Source organism: Kwoniella dendrophila, chromosome 9 (assembly GCF_036810415.1).
Source record: "Kwoniella dendrophila CBS 6074 chromosome 9, complete sequence".
Lineage (NCBI taxonomy): Eukaryota > Fungi > Basidiomycota > Tremellomycetes > Tremellales > Cryptococcaceae > Kwoniella > Kwoniella dendrophila.
In genome coordinates, this window is record NC_089484.1 from 796,594 (window position 1) to 812,683 (window position 16,090).

General features: G+C 38.3%; 6 protein-coding genes across 6 annotated transcripts; 4 read left to right on the forward strand and 2 right to left on the reverse strand.

The window, feature by feature from the left end:
* Positions 1-14: 14 nt before the first annotated feature.
* L201_006705 (uncharacterized protein) lies at positions 15-1,683 on the forward strand (the record flags this gene model as incomplete). The annotated part of the gene is made up of 3 exons (XM_066222423.1): positions 15-319; positions 367-1,063; positions 1,342-1,683. The coding sequence occupies 3 exons, from the start codon at positions 15-17 to the stop codon at positions 1,681-1,683; spliced, it is 1,344 nt and encodes a 447-aa protein (XP_066078520.1).
* Positions 1,684-2,012: 329 nt separating this feature from the next.
* L201_006706 (uncharacterized protein) lies at positions 2,013-3,416 on the forward strand (the record flags this gene model as incomplete). The annotated part of the gene is made up of 6 exons (XM_066222424.1): positions 2,013-2,081; positions 2,188-2,354; positions 2,423-2,750; positions 2,840-3,088; positions 3,157-3,302; positions 3,380-3,416. The coding sequence occupies 6 exons, from the start codon at positions 2,013-2,015 to the stop codon at positions 3,414-3,416; spliced, it is 996 nt and encodes a 331-aa protein (XP_066078521.1).
* Positions 3,417-4,508: 1,092 nt separating this feature from the next.
* On the forward strand, positions 4,509-5,291 carry L201_006707 (uncharacterized protein; the record flags this gene model as incomplete). The annotated part of the gene is made up of 1 exon (XM_066222425.1): positions 4,509-5,291. The coding sequence occupies one exon, from the start codon at positions 4,509-4,511 to the stop codon at positions 5,289-5,291; it is 783 nt and encodes a 260-aa protein (XP_066078522.1).
* A 384-nt stretch (positions 5,292-5,675) lies between these two features.
* Positions 5,676-9,744, reverse strand: L201_006708 (uncharacterized protein; the record flags this gene model as incomplete). Its single annotated transcript, XM_066222426.1, has 15 exons — positions 5,676-6,001; positions 6,097-6,196; positions 6,270-6,482; positions 6,564-6,683; positions 6,751-6,828; positions 6,894-7,004; positions 7,075-7,309; positions 7,365-7,492; positions 7,559-7,651; positions 7,722-7,825; positions 7,891-8,572; positions 8,660-8,916; positions 8,973-9,114; positions 9,179-9,269; positions 9,323-9,744. 15 exons carry the CDS (start codon positions 9,742-9,744, stop codon positions 5,676-5,678), a joined length of 3,102 nt encoding a protein of 1,033 aa, XP_066078523.1.
* A 1,233-nt stretch (positions 9,745-10,977) lies between these two features.
* Positions 10,978-13,993, forward strand: L201_006709 (uncharacterized protein; the record flags this gene model as incomplete). The annotated part of the gene is made up of 5 exons (XM_066222427.1): positions 10,978-11,322; positions 11,387-11,581; positions 12,416-12,633; positions 12,721-13,402; positions 13,499-13,993. The coding sequence occupies 5 exons, from the start codon at positions 10,978-10,980 to the stop codon at positions 13,991-13,993; spliced, it is 1,935 nt and encodes a 644-aa protein (XP_066078524.1).
* Positions 13,994-14,015: 22 nt separating this feature from the next.
* Positions 14,016-14,921, reverse strand: L201_006710 (uncharacterized protein; the record flags this gene model as incomplete). Its single annotated transcript, XM_066222428.1, has 3 exons — positions 14,016-14,033; positions 14,104-14,482; positions 14,575-14,921. The coding sequence occupies 3 exons, from the start codon at positions 14,919-14,921 to the stop codon at positions 14,016-14,018; spliced, it is 744 nt and encodes a 247-aa protein (XP_066078525.1).
* Positions 14,922-16,090: the final 1,169 nt, after the last annotated feature.

The following is a 16,090-nucleotide window of genomic DNA, read 5'->3' on the forward strand; positions in this document are numbered from 1 at the left end:
CCAAATTTATAGACATGAAGATAAGCCTGCTAGCTCTCAGCGACGAAACGATAAAGGAGATCTCTTATTGGGTAAATCATGATAATCATGTACCTATACCTTCATTCAACCCTCATTGGGCTAATTTCCCTATGTCAATAAACTCCAGTAAAAATCAGGATCAACTGCATTTACGAGCGACGTGTAGACGTATCAGACAGTTATGTCCATTAAAAAATCTGACTTTAGTAATTAGGGACTGGCGAAAAACGAGGAAATGGATTTTCAACCTTGAAGGGACCAAGGATCCGATCACAATTAGCATTCTAAAGGCCGTGAGGTAAGCAGCGTTGCGAGGGGCAAATTATATCTGATCGTATACCTTAGACGACTAGTAATAGATTGTGACTCTAAAGAATCTTTGGCATCCCTAAGCACCATACCTATGCCAATAATTACCACAACCAATGCTTATGTTAAGTCTGTTTGGATCGCTTTAACACAATTTTTGTCCATATGCACCGGTTTAGAAGAACTGTTTATACTGAAAACACCGTTATGTGTACATGGTCAATTGGACTCTGAACCCAGAAAACTTCGGATGCCAATATTTGACTTTCTTCCTCAACTCAAATCTATAGCATTCGAAATGCAATGTAAAGAGTGTTCAAACTATCTTCCTAGAATGTTTATTCCAGCGGCGCCAAAGATCGCTCATCTCAAAACAACAAAAGGCTTTAAGATATTCACGTCTATGCCTAGACTTGCAAAATTATGGTCGAGAAGACATAAAAAAGAGAAATTTCCTTTGAAAACATTATACGTATCAGTATACGGGGAAGGCAAACCTGAGCAAGAATTATATGATTTTTCCCGTTCATGTCCGGTCTTGGAAGATTTGTCAATTACATCTTACGATCGTATATGCGTTAGAGCGCCTATAAGATCCACGATTTCGTTCATCACTGCAAGACTCATCATACAAGAAGATACTCAATGGTATTATACTTGGACATCTGACTCCCCTCGGAATCGACCACTCTTTCCTAAAACGGTAGACGAATGGAAGAACGATACATCATTTGTGAGTTATTTGAGAAATCCTTTTCATCGAGAGGTCCAGTTCTATTTGGCTTATCGTTCATGTCCTGTACATTTTAGATGAATATAATAGAACCACTCCTTCCTCTTGACCAGTTGAAGAATATAGATTGCTCTCTAATCTTTCGATTGAACGATGAAAAATTGCCTTCTCATCATAATATACCGAACGAAAATTGGTCTAGGGATGAATATGAAAGGTATAAAAGTGGGATGCGGGATAAGTTTTCAGGTGGAAATGGTATGACTTAATTTGATCAGATGCTTAGAAATGCTATGTTAGGTGCAGCTCAAATTATAATGGAGAATATACCAAGTGTAAAACAACTAGCGCTTTGGCACACAAATTGTGTCTACGAAGAGGATAGTATGAAATTATGGTCGAGATATACATTTTACAGGCAAAAGCAAAAATCTTCGGAGAAAGAGAATACAAATGAGGATGATGTAGAGAAATTGGTCATAGTCATAGATCCATTTATTGAAACTTTTACAGATGAGTGGATGGCAAATACAGATGGTAAAACCCATCCTAATCCTGGTCCTGCATATGATTGGGAGGAAGTAGATTCAGAAGACGAAATTATCTTTGATGATGATTGATTATACAGCTTGCACGTATGTACTGGCATTTCCCAAAGTCTGAATCAATGGCTTTGCTGCTCGACATGACTGCATATGGTTAAAATAGAGTAACAGAGCTTGTGTCGTTTTAGAAGAGAATGTTATTCCTGGTTGTATTTCGTTAAATGGACGTGTCATATAAACTGTTATCAGCGATGATCACCATGCCGGAAAAAAAAGTTGGTAATAAGACCTCCACAAACTGCGTCCAGTTGTTAAAGACGATCACTTAAATCCTTCAATAAATTAGTCAAGTACTCAAACGATATATGTAAAGTACCTCAAGCAAAAGCGCGTTCGAAGCGGAAATGACTAATGTACACGGTAACCTCTCTCATGCTATGAGAGATAATTACAACGAACATGGTGTCGATGAAGTAAGTTCAGCTCTTTGAAGTGTCTACCAGTATAGTTAACCTTATACAGGTCTGATACAAAAGCGTGCCGATAGATTTACTAACCCAAAACATTAACGCTATTTAGTATTATCGAAAAGTAGCAGTAACATATAGAAATCCTTTCTTTCCTGGAATCAAAAAGGTGATATGGACCTTTATGAACAGATGGTGGGAATCAGAGGGACGCTCGATGTACGAAGGAGATCAGCATAGATCAGACCCATTGAGAGTACTGGATATGGCGGCGGGAAGGTATGTAAAATTCGATATGTCATGGACAAGAACAAGCTTCAAACCTAAAACCCTTTTTTTCTTCACAGTGGAGAAGCTACTTTATGCCTTCTTGAATGGGCGCAAACAAGCAACAATGCTTCCTCTTTCACTTCAACTGCAGCCCTTGCTTCGACAACAATCTCACCTAGCCAACCCACTTTACCTGATCCCTTAGCAGCAATTCGAGCTATATCGACTCCTCAAACTGCCGGATCAAGTCGACCAGCCTTTATACCGCCAAACGCGCGTCCTGCTGTATCTCGACCAGGTGGATCAGCATCTAGTAGTAGAAAGAGCAAGCAGGTATTTAGTGGAGCAATGAATCCACCTCAGTTGCCTAAAGGATTTGACGTTGATATAGTAGCTACGGATCCTGTGAGTTCATTTGTCCAACGATTATGCAGGCTTTAAACCAAGTGTGATTTCCCAATCATGAACGCTGATAGGACTATGATGCATTGTAGTACACTTCACCAGCCTATACAGATCGGACTTCCCGACCTTGTCATCCTCTATCGTTCACAGATCTTGCAAATGGCCTTACACCTTCGGATATACAATCTATCAGTAGTTCGGAACCCATATGGGATATGATAATCTGTTCATTCGCGCTGCATCTTGTGACTTCACCTTCCGAATTATTCGCCCTGCTATACGAATTAAGTGGGAAAGCTAAATGGTTGATCATCATAGCTCCGCATAAGAAGCCTGAAGTAAGTCGAGTAAACCTGGAATGTAATTTAAAATCGATCGACATTGCCTTACTAATGGTTCTTGGCAGATAAAGGAAACCTGGGGTTGGTCAAGATATGATATAGCTTCTTGGACGGCAGCAGGAGAATCTAAATTATATGGAGGTGGTGGGAAGGGGATCTCTCAGAATGAAGAAGATGAAGAAGAGACTGAATTGGAGATCGTTCGAGATAAGTGAGCTAGAATTCAACTTCATGAAATCTCCCCTTTTTCTGTCAAGTGCTCAAACACTAATGTATATTCGTCAATAGGGTTAAATTAAGGTTATACAGAAGTAATGCTTTTTGACAATATTAGCTTGTTGGATGTAAAGCGCTTAATGCTTTAAGATTCCTCTTCTCAGTTTGCTCGGGACTGCTAATCAAATGCATAGCTAGACAAGAGGGTGGTAGCGGCCACATTCCAGACTTTTAATAGTACGGCGAAGACCTGTTAACATCATAGGCTGTATGTCTCTTGATGCGTAATCACCTACATCTGGTAGAGGTGATTTCTGAGAGTGACCCGGTGTTACACCTGCTCCCGGTCCGTGTTGTATGAACGAGCTGTATAAGCCACGAAATACTATGAATAATGCATGGTTGCTTCCTCAAATTCTAGAATTGTTCACTCTCTATGCCAAGAAGACGTATCCAAACCTAGAATGGGAATGGAACTCAGGGTAAAAATAAGCGTTGCTATTTGAGCAATGTTCGCGAATCAGGCACGCATCTACGGTAAGGAAAAGGTGAGGTAATCCCGGAATGTATGGGATGATCGCGTCAACCATGATGGGAGAAGGTTAAATTAGATTAAGTTTCAACTAGATATCATACCAGTGAATGATTTGCCGCTACCTTGTACGCGTTATAACATATCTTTTACTCTTTCTTCCCCTTATTCTACTCCTCTAATTCAGTTCTACTATTACATATACAGTGCAGTAGATATATCAAGGTTGACCAAGGCGTACGAGTAGGCTCATAAGTACCGAGAAAAAGTTGTAGGTGAGACATCGCGTTTATATAGTTTTATTTGCACCTTCTTGTGTTTGATCGACGTCTGTCTCACTTCTTCTTCTCAATCAATCGATAAAAGATAAAAAAGATATAACGCTGGTCGTTATCACAATTAGATCTTATTATGTCCGTAGCACTCAATACACACTGAATATCAAACTTCTTTTAGATCAAAGGAAAGACAACATACATACATATATACATCTACTTGCAATACGAAATAAACACATACTCCTTTGTCAGACTATAGAACATAATCATTTTCTAGATATACAAAACAGAAGATTCCCTCTCAACAGATAGCTAGACACTTCAATATATTCAACACTTATTCAACCTACTCTACTTAACTCAAACACAAAGACACCAAACATTAGACAAAATGAGTACAACACCGATATTACCAAAATTAGTTATAACACCTTCAACACCATTACCGGGTTCTACATCATATTTCGATGAACCATCACATCCACCATATCCTCTCAATCCATCTAGTATGGATACTCATCTCATACAGCAGCAGAGGGAGAAAAGAAGATCTAGATCATCTTCATTCTCTTCTTCTTCAACTTCACCATCATCATCTTCCTCTTCATCAACGATATCGGAAAAAAGACATTCATATTCAATGAGTAGATCATATTCATTACCTCAAGAATCATATCTAAACTTACCGACAAAACAAAGTCTTACTAGATCTAATAATAATAATATGAAAAAGCCATTGAAATCACCTTTGATATCTATCATATTCCTTTTATTCGCCTTTTTGGTAGTTCTTTCAACTGCTATGTGTACTTCATCTTCAGCTGGGAAATTATTAGATATACAACGTGAGACTACGCAGAAATTTAGTAAGATATTAAATTTGAATGTGAATGGTGGATGTAATAAAAAGATATTGGCTAGTACATCAAAACCTGATTTCATGTTAGATCTCGATTCAGAAATTGAAGAACCACATCATCAACATCAACAGAAGATTGAATTGAACGATTTGGAAAAAGAAGATGAAGGGAGTTTACCTTTCGCTAAAGGAATATTAGATTATTTCTGGAATAAAGATTCATGGAATGATTATCATCACAACCATCCATCAGTGATTTCAGCAGGTCATGCAATCAGTTTAGATGGCAATGCTATTTGGGATTTTGATTCGTAGAGTTCGTTTCTTCTCTAGCAGTTCTGGTCATCACAGATATAGTCATGGATCCGATATCTGTCAAATGCAGAATTCGTCTGAAGAATACAAGAATGTTTCTTGGATAATCTCGTTGTCATGTTGTCAATTTATATTATGTATAGAAACAAGATGTGGATGATATTTGTATATTAGAGATTGTAACGATACACCGAGACATCTGGTCAATGCATGGTATATGAAAATATTGAATGTAGCTACATCTATTGTATTTCAATTTACACGAGCTACCAATGGTCAAACCACACTGAAGGACATTTCCGTGATTTACAAGAGGATCAAGCGGACTATCCCAATGTTTTCCTGACTGATAGTGTTGCATCCGGCCAAGACTAGCATTTCCGTTTATCCTATCTTATTCGTTCTTCCACCTTTATCGCATACAGGACACTTGCCAACTCGAACTCTAACAGCAGCTGCATAACTCAATTTACCACCTAATGCTCTAGCTTTCCAGTTTTGTCCATTTGTGTTCCCATTCTTGGTGTTGTTCGATAACAGGTAGCTCAAGGAAACATTCCCTTGACGTTGTGGCAGTTCAACATCTTCAGGTAAAGAGCATGCAGCATGAATTAGATGCTGACATAAATATATCAAGACAAGATCTTGATTGATATATTTGGTTGAAGGTTGGAATAATGGTAAGTGACATAATGCACATGTTGAAGTAGCTATTAAAAAGATATCTTCCATCAGCTCAAGCACTCGCGACCGGTCGGCAGTGTTAACGGGGTACAAAGACTGTCTTGCAAATATTGCTACTCACAAGAACACCTTGTGCTTCCCACTTGAGCAGCCTGCAACTCGGTGGCTAAATTACTGCAATCACCGTTAAGTATATGTTGACAGCCTTCTAGTAAGGATACCTACGCCAGACACAATTCCATCAAATTTAGCTGAATGTACTAAAAGCTTGGCCTGATATACAGGGAAACTCACCTGAAGGTTCATCCCCATCAATACTCTCACTACACCTTCTTTGAGACCAGGAATCTCTAGTCCATTCTTGATCCGACTTATCAATCTGATAGGGTTGATCTCTGCTCCAACATGCTCGAGTAGAGCTCGAATGAAAGAAGGTCTGGTTTCAGAGTAGGTAAGAAGGTCTTCCCATAGGTCTTCATCGGATTGTTCCTTTGCAAAATCAATTGCCTATAGAAAAGATATTATTAGTTTGAATCGTCCACATAAACTTTGCGGAACAAGATCAAAAAGTGAAAGAGTAATACATACCCTTTGGACATCCCCTAGTCTCTCGATAATCAGCATGAGCGCTTTCTTGTTATTACCCATTCTGCCAAGTAAAAAGACCATTTCGGTGACTAGATCGCGCTCTTTACAGATCTCGTATGCCTGCATGGGGTCATCAACTTTGAGTACACTGTTATAGCAGTATGATAAAAGGGAAACTTCAACTGACCTTCTCTAGATCATAAAAGTTGCTAGCTCTCAAGAAAGGCATTAATCGATCCAAATCGTATGCTGCATATAATTCAACCTGAACAAGCGAGATTTTAGTTGATGAGGTTCTGGTTTGAGCTTTCAAGCATTCATGAGACTTACCATTCTATCGCTATATGGTAAGCAATATTGTGGATCCTTATCGAACAGGGCGTCTAAATACATGTATAGGTATTCAGGCTTTTCTTCCAGCTGATAAACCACTCTGTCGATCTATACGATAAGTTTGGCTCAATAAGCTAACTCCGATCATCTGGAAAAATTAGTAGGAATATCAGCTTACAGGTATAGAGTGGGTATGATCTACCAGCAATTCGATAGCAGCACCGTGTTTACTCTTGTCTCCTTTGCCTTCTTCCTTATTTATCTCTCGCTCCTGATCGAACTGTACTAATAATAATGCTTGATCTTGTACTGCAGTGAAAAGATTATGCTCCCTTATCAGATCAAACACGTGTGGGCGACGTAAACGAAGGAAATAAGGAAGTGCTTTGGCTGGCTGCCGATTGATCAGATGTCTATCAGATCCAAGATCAGCTGTTGATTTTCAGTGCAAAAGCTAAATAAACCTACAATTCTGCCAAGCATTCCAGTAGGATTGAATCATCTTTTGTGGCTTCCAGTTCGCCTTGAACAGCTCCCATAACCGTGTTCATATCGTATATATCCGTCGGCCATGATGTAATGGTTTTAAGCAATGCCTGTGTGAGATAAGAGTATCATTAGCTAATTGAAACATATGGTCCAGATATACAGCCAAGACTCACGCATCTATCATTAACCAGCAAGTGACCAAAAACCATCTCGTAAACGGGTTTACCGAGCTGAGGATCTTTAGTTGGGATGTGAGGAATGATTACCTGTTTGATGAAGTTTAGCAATGGAATCAAAGGTTGAACTTCTGGCAATACAGGAAATAAGTCAGCTTACAGGTAATTGTTGATGCTGCACAAAGGTATATATCCATTTCTCCCAAGCTTCGGAGTCTTGTCCTAAAACTTTCGGCGCAAGTGAAGCGGTTTGTTCAAAATCACCTACACAGAATCGTAAGCTGTCTGGGTATAATTGTGAGATTTTTAGCCACAAAACAATAGCTTACCTTTAGCTAAGAGATGGTTCATGTATTTTAATCCAATTGATTTGACATCTAAAGCATTACCATGATTTTTTCTTAATTCTTCTGCTGATTCTAAAGCTTCTGAAAATCTTTCTCTTTCAATTAACCAATCTATATGATCTATTTCATCTCTTGGTCTAACTAAAATAACATCAGAAGGTGAAATTACGAAAAAAATATCTTCATTTTCTCTTTGCGATTTGATTAAAGAATAATCATTACATCCATACATATGATAATTTGTTAAACTTAATGAATCCGCATTGATTTCTTCACCTTTTTCAATTAATCTTAATTCAGGTCTATTGGCTGCTTTCCTACGTTGTTCAATTGGATTATCTGTTGCTTCATTTTCATATGTATCCGGAGCTATGTAAGCTAGAACGACGTAAGATGAATTGAATTGTGCTAATCCACTAATCATACAGTCAACTTGATATATGGCTGTCATTTCTACTGTGAGAGGTGGTAATCCAGCTGTAGTTTGTGATTTCGCTCGATTACGTATTCTAACTATCTTGATATGATCTGCCCATCCTATAACAAGTGTATGATCGTCTTTCCACTGTAAAGAACATTTGAAGAGTTCAGCTCGAGGTGCATGAGCTCCACGATCTATGTAACCTATTCTTTGCGAAGTGGTTGTATCATATATTTTGACACCCTATGAATAGCAAGGTAGAGAGATCAGATTGCCGCGATAAGACACATGACAAGTGAAAGTATCTTCTGTCAATACCCAAGAACTCACCAAATCATTTGCCCAAGCGATCAGATTTCCTCTCCATTCTATAGCCCAGATAGGCCCTTCACCGGAATGTATAATCTGTTCTTTATATCCTAACCATCCTTTTTCTTGCATAATCAGATTTCCTGCCATTCCACCACATACGAAAGCTCTTGTGTTCTTTTTCGCAAATCCAGGTTCTAATGCGATAGCTCTCATCGGCCGTTTATAATCAAAAGCGTAAGATTCGGTTGAAGTAAGAGAGTGAATAACCACTCGACCTACATGAGGGATACATCAGCTAACCAGAAATGACTATAACCAGCTGAGATCTCACCTTCTACACTCGCAGTAGCCACAAAATCATTCTCTTCATCCATCTTCAAGCACGTCACACTTGCTGCATGAGGTCTGAACGAATTTACTTTTGCTCCTTCGTATGTCAAGACATGGACCATCCCGTTATGAGTACCTAAAGCCTAAAAATAGATATATGAGCTGGACAGTCACCAGATATAAATCTAGATGAGTTTGAAAGCTCACTATTACTCTTGGCGACACAGCTATCGTGGAAGCTGAATCTTTGGTCAATATCTCAGGTATACGGCCTTTCAGCCGACTATACTTTAACGCTCTATACATACATTGTTAGCTATCAAATACCGTCTGTTGGGGGCTTTAGCTTACGGTTCCTCATCATCTCCTTCATCATCCTCATCTTCCTCATCGTCATCCATCTCGTCATCTTCTTCGTCACTTTCTCCTGAAGGCTGATTTATATCTATTTCTGCATTACCATTAACTCTTTTGGTTGGGATCTCTTTTGTCCTGCTAAAAACACCAGATTCTTCTGCCGCATCTGAGCTATCTCCTTCTTCATCATCTTCATCTTGATCACTTGATTCCTCTTCATCGGTTTCTACTTCTTCGTGGTCATCACTTAAAGCTTTTTCTTTGCCCTTCCTTGAAGTTGCGACTGACAATATCGACTTCTTTGACCTGAGCGAAGAAGCGTTTGATGGTCCCGCTTCAGGTTGATCATCAACCGGTAATGGTATGTTTGTCGGTTTAGGAGACGACTGAGAAGTCGAAGGAGGACGAGAAGGCATAGTTCTTGCTATTGCGATTGTATTTCCTCAATGGAATCAAAGATGAATGAAAGATGATTTATTGTTTTCACCCCTACCAACAATGTTGTCGAGTTATCCCATGTAATCGAGCCTTGACGTCGTGCGGGGGCTCCTGGATCACCACGTGGTCAGATCCCTGAACCAAATACACGACCTAGCTCTGGGTGGCGGTTGCAATGTTTCGATACTGCTAGATGATCAAATATGAAACCTATAGAATGCATGCATACGTGTTGGGACTGAAGGAAGGAAGAAGGAAACACTTAAGATTACTTGTCGACTTGCTCACTTTACTGAATGGCGTGTCGGCGGTCCGTGCGAAAAATACGCTTACGACTTTCTGACAATAGTTGTTTGCACTCAGGCAGACGCACATAACCTGCTTACAATAATTGTTTCTTACTTCTTCTTTCTTCTTTTTCCTTTACTTCTTCTCGTTTCCTTGATGCTTCCTCATATCCATTTAAAGGTATTAATCAGAAAAAAAAAACATCTATACTGGAAGTATCATACATGTTGACAACCGATAAGGTCAAGATGACTATCAACCTATTAGATTTTCCTGATGATATACTTAATCGCATCGCCTATTTCGTTCACAAAGATAGTTCTATCCCTTTTCCTGCTTCAAATCCTCACTGGGAAAACTTTCGAGTTGAGATTGACTCAAAATTCAATAAAGATCATATCGCATTCAAGAAGACATGTCGAAAAACCTATTCTATCTTACGGTCCCAAAATCTTCATTTAGTCATCAAATCGTGGCATCAATTACTCAAATGGCATGAGAAGGAAAAGGAAACTAAATTGGCTGTCGGGTAAGAGGTCTCTACATCTTCTAATATGAGGAGTGGTACATGTTGAAGCCATTCGTCTCTTTGCAGACGGTTGATACTGGATGTCCCTGTTCCCTCTCGCAATAACCTGCCTAATCGGATGAAGTTTCACAAGTTGTATACAGTAGAATTCGTCTGGGAGAAGATGATAGACCTGCTCGCAGGTCTTACTTCCCTCAAAGAGCTGGTCATCATTCGACTTCCGTTGTGCATTTACGGCGTCAAAATATCAGGTGTCAGGTCGTTGATCAATGCACGAAAACTAAGTATACTTCCTCAAATCAAATCAATCGCTTTTCAGCTCGAATGCAAATGCTGTTCTAGATATCTACAAATGCTCATCATTCCTTCTTTACCTAATTTGCAGCATCTCAAGATGCTCTGGTCTGTAGGTATCAAAACTACTCTACAAGTAATAAATCAAAACTGGGTGAAGACAAATGGTCAGCGAAACCTTCCTTTAAAATCCTTGATGATAAAATATACTACAGGAGATAGTCAATTAGATATACTACAAACAATTGCCAAAATTTGTCCGACTTTAGAAGAAGTTTATATCTGCTCTGATGGTGCTAGTGACGACGGTGGGATCAACCCCGAGCTCACTTGGTTCCTTCCTACGTCCCAAAAAGGAGATTTTGAAAAGGACTCCAAGCTCATGGATATGTGGAGAGAAGATCTGATGGGTTATGATCGAAAGTACGAAAATAACACCTCTGTGGTGAGTGATAACTTTCAGATTCGGAATTTACAGCGTGGAATGTTGCTGAGATATCGATGCATAGGATCGACTGTTCGATACCTTGAACAAGTTTAAGAATCTCAAAGTCTATGAAGGTCAACTTGAAGTTATCCTTCCACCGAAAGTTGAAGTATTGGATATCTATTCCAGATACAAAAGTGAATATCAACAGGAACGTCAGACACATCAACACGATATCCTACGAAGACCAGCTAGATTGTTCAACGGTATGGAAGAGGTAAGCAGACGATTAATAAGACATGTTCCGAGTCTTCAATCAGGATCTTTGTGGCATCTCGATGAGTCAACAGAAGACGATAACTTTATATGGTGTGTATATCACTGGAATGTTCAATACTCGGAAGACGGAACACAACAGGTTGTATTTGACGATGTGGTTGATAGGTTTAGCTATTGGTTCATGAAGAATTCAGATGGTACTCAAGGCATCAAATATGAAAGTGAAGAAGAATCTATGGAAGCGGTTCAACTTTCAACAGTCATATGATGATGAATATGGGTGTTCCTCTATCAGTTTGTGGTAGGTCGGCTTGGATCAGTTTCCTGCCAGGCAATCACGATCTTGACATAAGCTCAGCCAATTCAGCTCGACCCATTCTGCTGAAAATCCTACAGATGATAGTATTTATGTATTTATAAGTCGCCAAGATTAGTTACCCGTATTTCTCTCTCTACTATAAGATCTTACTCGTACATGCATAACTGTACATTTCTGATACACGGTCATAGCCGAGATCAAGTCGGCTAAATTGAGCGGCGATTACCGATACTGATAAGGATTAAAGATCAAAGCGTCTTTCCTCAACCAACCTTTTCTTGAAAGTTGAACATCTATTTTCGCTTTCACATATAATTATGTATACCTTTCCTTATGATTCTATCTTCTCACGTTGCGTTGAGTTAGTGCTCATAGATATTACCGTCCTGTCTAGCAATCGAGAAAACAACCAAATAAGCACGACTTTCAATATCGATAGCAAACAATAATGACAAGATGTCTGCTTGATCTGACAGATGAGGTCATCCAACGTATAGCTCACTTCACCAATAGAGATTCCGTCATCCCAATTCCATCGTTTGGACCTCACTGCAAAACTTCAAAGGTGATATCAAAGCAAGGAATGCTAGAGACTTGTCGTCTTTCAGATTAACATGTAAAAGGATACATGAAATCTGTAAGCTGAAAAACATCCACCTTTATTTGGTGGATCTAAGGGAGATGAGGAAATGGCTCCATACTGCTCCTATAGAAGCTGAAAACTCTATCAAGTGAGTCAACCCTTCCCAGTTCCAGTTGTATGGGAAGATCAATATACTATATAACCATGATTCAAATTAATGATTTTGGATTTTCAGTCGATTACGAATACATTTACCTGGTAACGATTCATCTGGCGTGGTCAATTGGTCAGCTTTCACGACTTTATTAAGTAATTTGCCTAATCTGGTAGAATTGATTATTAGTAGATCAGTATTTTGTAGGGATACTTATTCTTGTCGATACAGTCCCGAAGGTCAACAATTCAAAGCATTTAAATTACCTAGATATTCAATTTTACCCAATTTAAGGTCTTTAGCAATTACAGTTACATGTAATTATTGTGCATCAGAAAATCCATTATCAATACTTCCCGCTACAACAAAACTTGAACATCTAAAAATAAGACTTGTATCTCCTGAAGAACTTGAGAAGGATGATGATGTCGATTATACTCCTAGTAAAGCATTTAAAGAGATTATAGATATATGGTGTGAAAACAATATTCATAATGAAAGAAGAAATCAATTAAAATCCTTATATCTACAATACCTGCCTTTCAAGAGCGATCGTCTAAAATTAGGTTGGAGAGATACGATAAAAGAGATCTTCAAATCTTTACCCATGTTAGAGGATCTTAGAACTACCCAATATAACCCTAATGTTCAGTACCTTCATTACGGTATGAAAATTATGGCTGAAAAATCTGGAAACGTCTGGAATTTCAAAGTCAAGAAATTTAAGGATGTAGATGCAGAAGGTCATGAGGATCAATCAGTGGTAAGTTATATCCTCGCTTATCTATCCTTACTACTGATTGAGTAAGAACGATATACATATCAATACTGATTTTTGATCAAATAATACGGATTACAGGAAGAGGTATTGACTGAAATTGGCACATGCGGTACTCTGAAATATCTAGATCTTATAATTTTAGTTGAAACTGGTTCAATAGGATTACTAAATCCAGTAGCAACATGCGATGAAACGCTTAGATCATTTTTGAAAGGCAGACCTGATTCAGATTTTCCACAAACGGAATATAAAGAAACGAACGATCACGCTGATGAGATTGATGAAGCGTTAATCGCTTTAATCGAAATTTTCAGGAATCATTTTCCGTCTTTGGAAAAAGGTTCTTTTTGGGAACATGGTACAGAGAATGATCCTAGAGCTTGGTCAAAATGGAACTGGAAATTGAAATTCAATCAAGAGACAGGTAAAATACAACCAGTAATAGAAGAATTCCCATGGATCTTACCAAAAGAATTTGTAGCTTGTAGAGAAGGTCTAAGGTCACCTAGATTATCAGATGGTCGAGAACTTTCAGACAACTCCGATACCGACCCTGATTCCGATGAAGACTAGAATTCGAATATATGACATGGTATCATTCGATATACCGCGACTATATCATATAATTCTTGAACAGGTGTTTCATCAAAAGTATCTAAATTCCAATACTTTAAATATAATACTTCTAAATTCTCAAGATAACCTGCCGTTAAATAAAAATCATATGGTTCTTCTAAATTTATTTGAGCGACACTATCTTCAGAAGTACATTTTAAATATTTTAATTTATCCATACACATAACTAAACCAGTTAAATGTTCTGCACAACATCTACATTTAACTTCATTAGCAAATGTTTCGATAGAATCAAATTGTACTTCTGGTATTTCAAATAAGTTGGTTTGACCATTAAGTCCATGAAAGCAGAATGGAGTTGAAGTTAAATACAATTCAATTAAATTCGGTAACTTGGTTAAAAGGACTATGAAGGCTTTCCATAAAATTTGTGATGATTTCGGTATATCGTCCTTAGGAGATAGAGCAAAGTTAAGACGAAGACGACTAAAAGGTATGTAAGTCGATAAGTAACACAAAGAGATATCGATGAGTGAAAGTCTGTATGATATCATGGTCATATGTGTAGGATAGCTCACACGACGTTATCCAATATATCCTCAGGAGCTTCCATCCATTTAGCAAGGCTCTCTTTACTCTTGATTTCTATTTCCAAATCTTTCTTGATAGGCTTCAGAAGGTATGAAGTCCTATGACATACTTCTCTAAATGCTATATAATCTTTAGGATCTGTTCTAGTATCATAAGCATGTTTGTAATTTTCGAAATGTGGTTTGAATGATGGTAAAGGTAAAGTAGTTTTTGTATAAAGGTATTTTCCAACTTCAATAATGAATTCATCGGTGAGTGAATGAAATAAAGATGAAGGTTTTAGTTCTTCAATAAAACGAACAGATTTCAAAGGTTTTACAAGTGTATCTGTCATGGTGCGAAGAAAAGTATAATAAAGTATGAATTGATCAAGAAACAGTATAGTTATTGTAAATTGATTTTACACAAAGTGAGAATTTCTTTGTGTAATGAACGAAAAGAGGGAAAATCAAATTTTACATTTTGAAAGTATTGCTGCTTTTATATGTTTCCGATGAGTCAGTATGAAAGCAGCAAGCTCAGAAAGCGATTATCAATCATTTTGTCGTATTCTGGGATCAAGATACAGGTTGGAACCCAAAATATCATATGAATTGACGTTGTGAAAAAGTTGCAACGGGAAGATGGAACAATAGATAAAAACCGAGTTTTATCATTTCTTTCAGGGTTACGAAGTTTATCTTTTCCCCGACAGTCAGGCATGAGAGCAGGATTACTACTTTAAATTCATCAAGGAGATAAGCGCCACATGATCTCTGTCTATGGATTACATACTTCAGATTGCTTCTTAGATATCTCTTAGAATCGTCTTCCAGAGATAAAATATCAGAATTGATGAAAGCAAAAGCCGACCGAGGCCAAAACCGAGAATCTCGAACGCCAAAAGTGAAAGCTTTCGAGCGAGAATCTCATTTTTGCTTATTCATCCAACCCCGATCATCATCATCATTTATAAGAGTATGACTACACCTTCGAGATGTTATCTAGAGCTATACTCTCATGCATACGCAATACAGTACACGATAAAATCCCTCAAACGTCGTGAGTAGGTAGTTGGTAGATCTTTCCCTCCACTGGATTCCAGGTAATTGAATAGCCGAGTATCTTTGCGCTGATCATTCATGATCATGAGCGATTTTACACAACCGTTCCAAAAGGTATAGACAGATTAAACAGGATAAGCAGGAAGCAACTCTGGTCTATGAATAATCTGCTTTTACATCAGAATAGAGGGCAGCAGGACCCAGTAAGTACAGCCTGTAATGGCTAACTTACTAGATGTCCATGAATGTCCTCTATAACCAGGAAGATATTACGGAAATTCGGTCCGACGCGGATCTAACGCGTCTCTGTTTGATTGGCCACGTGGGAAAGTCACTCAGGTCAAAACTCAATTCAATATCCTGCACGTCCTTTTGGAGATCCAATCGACCCATATTTATTTCTTGTCTTTTCTCATCGCCGCCAACAATTCATACAACTCTTTCTACTCTTACATCACTT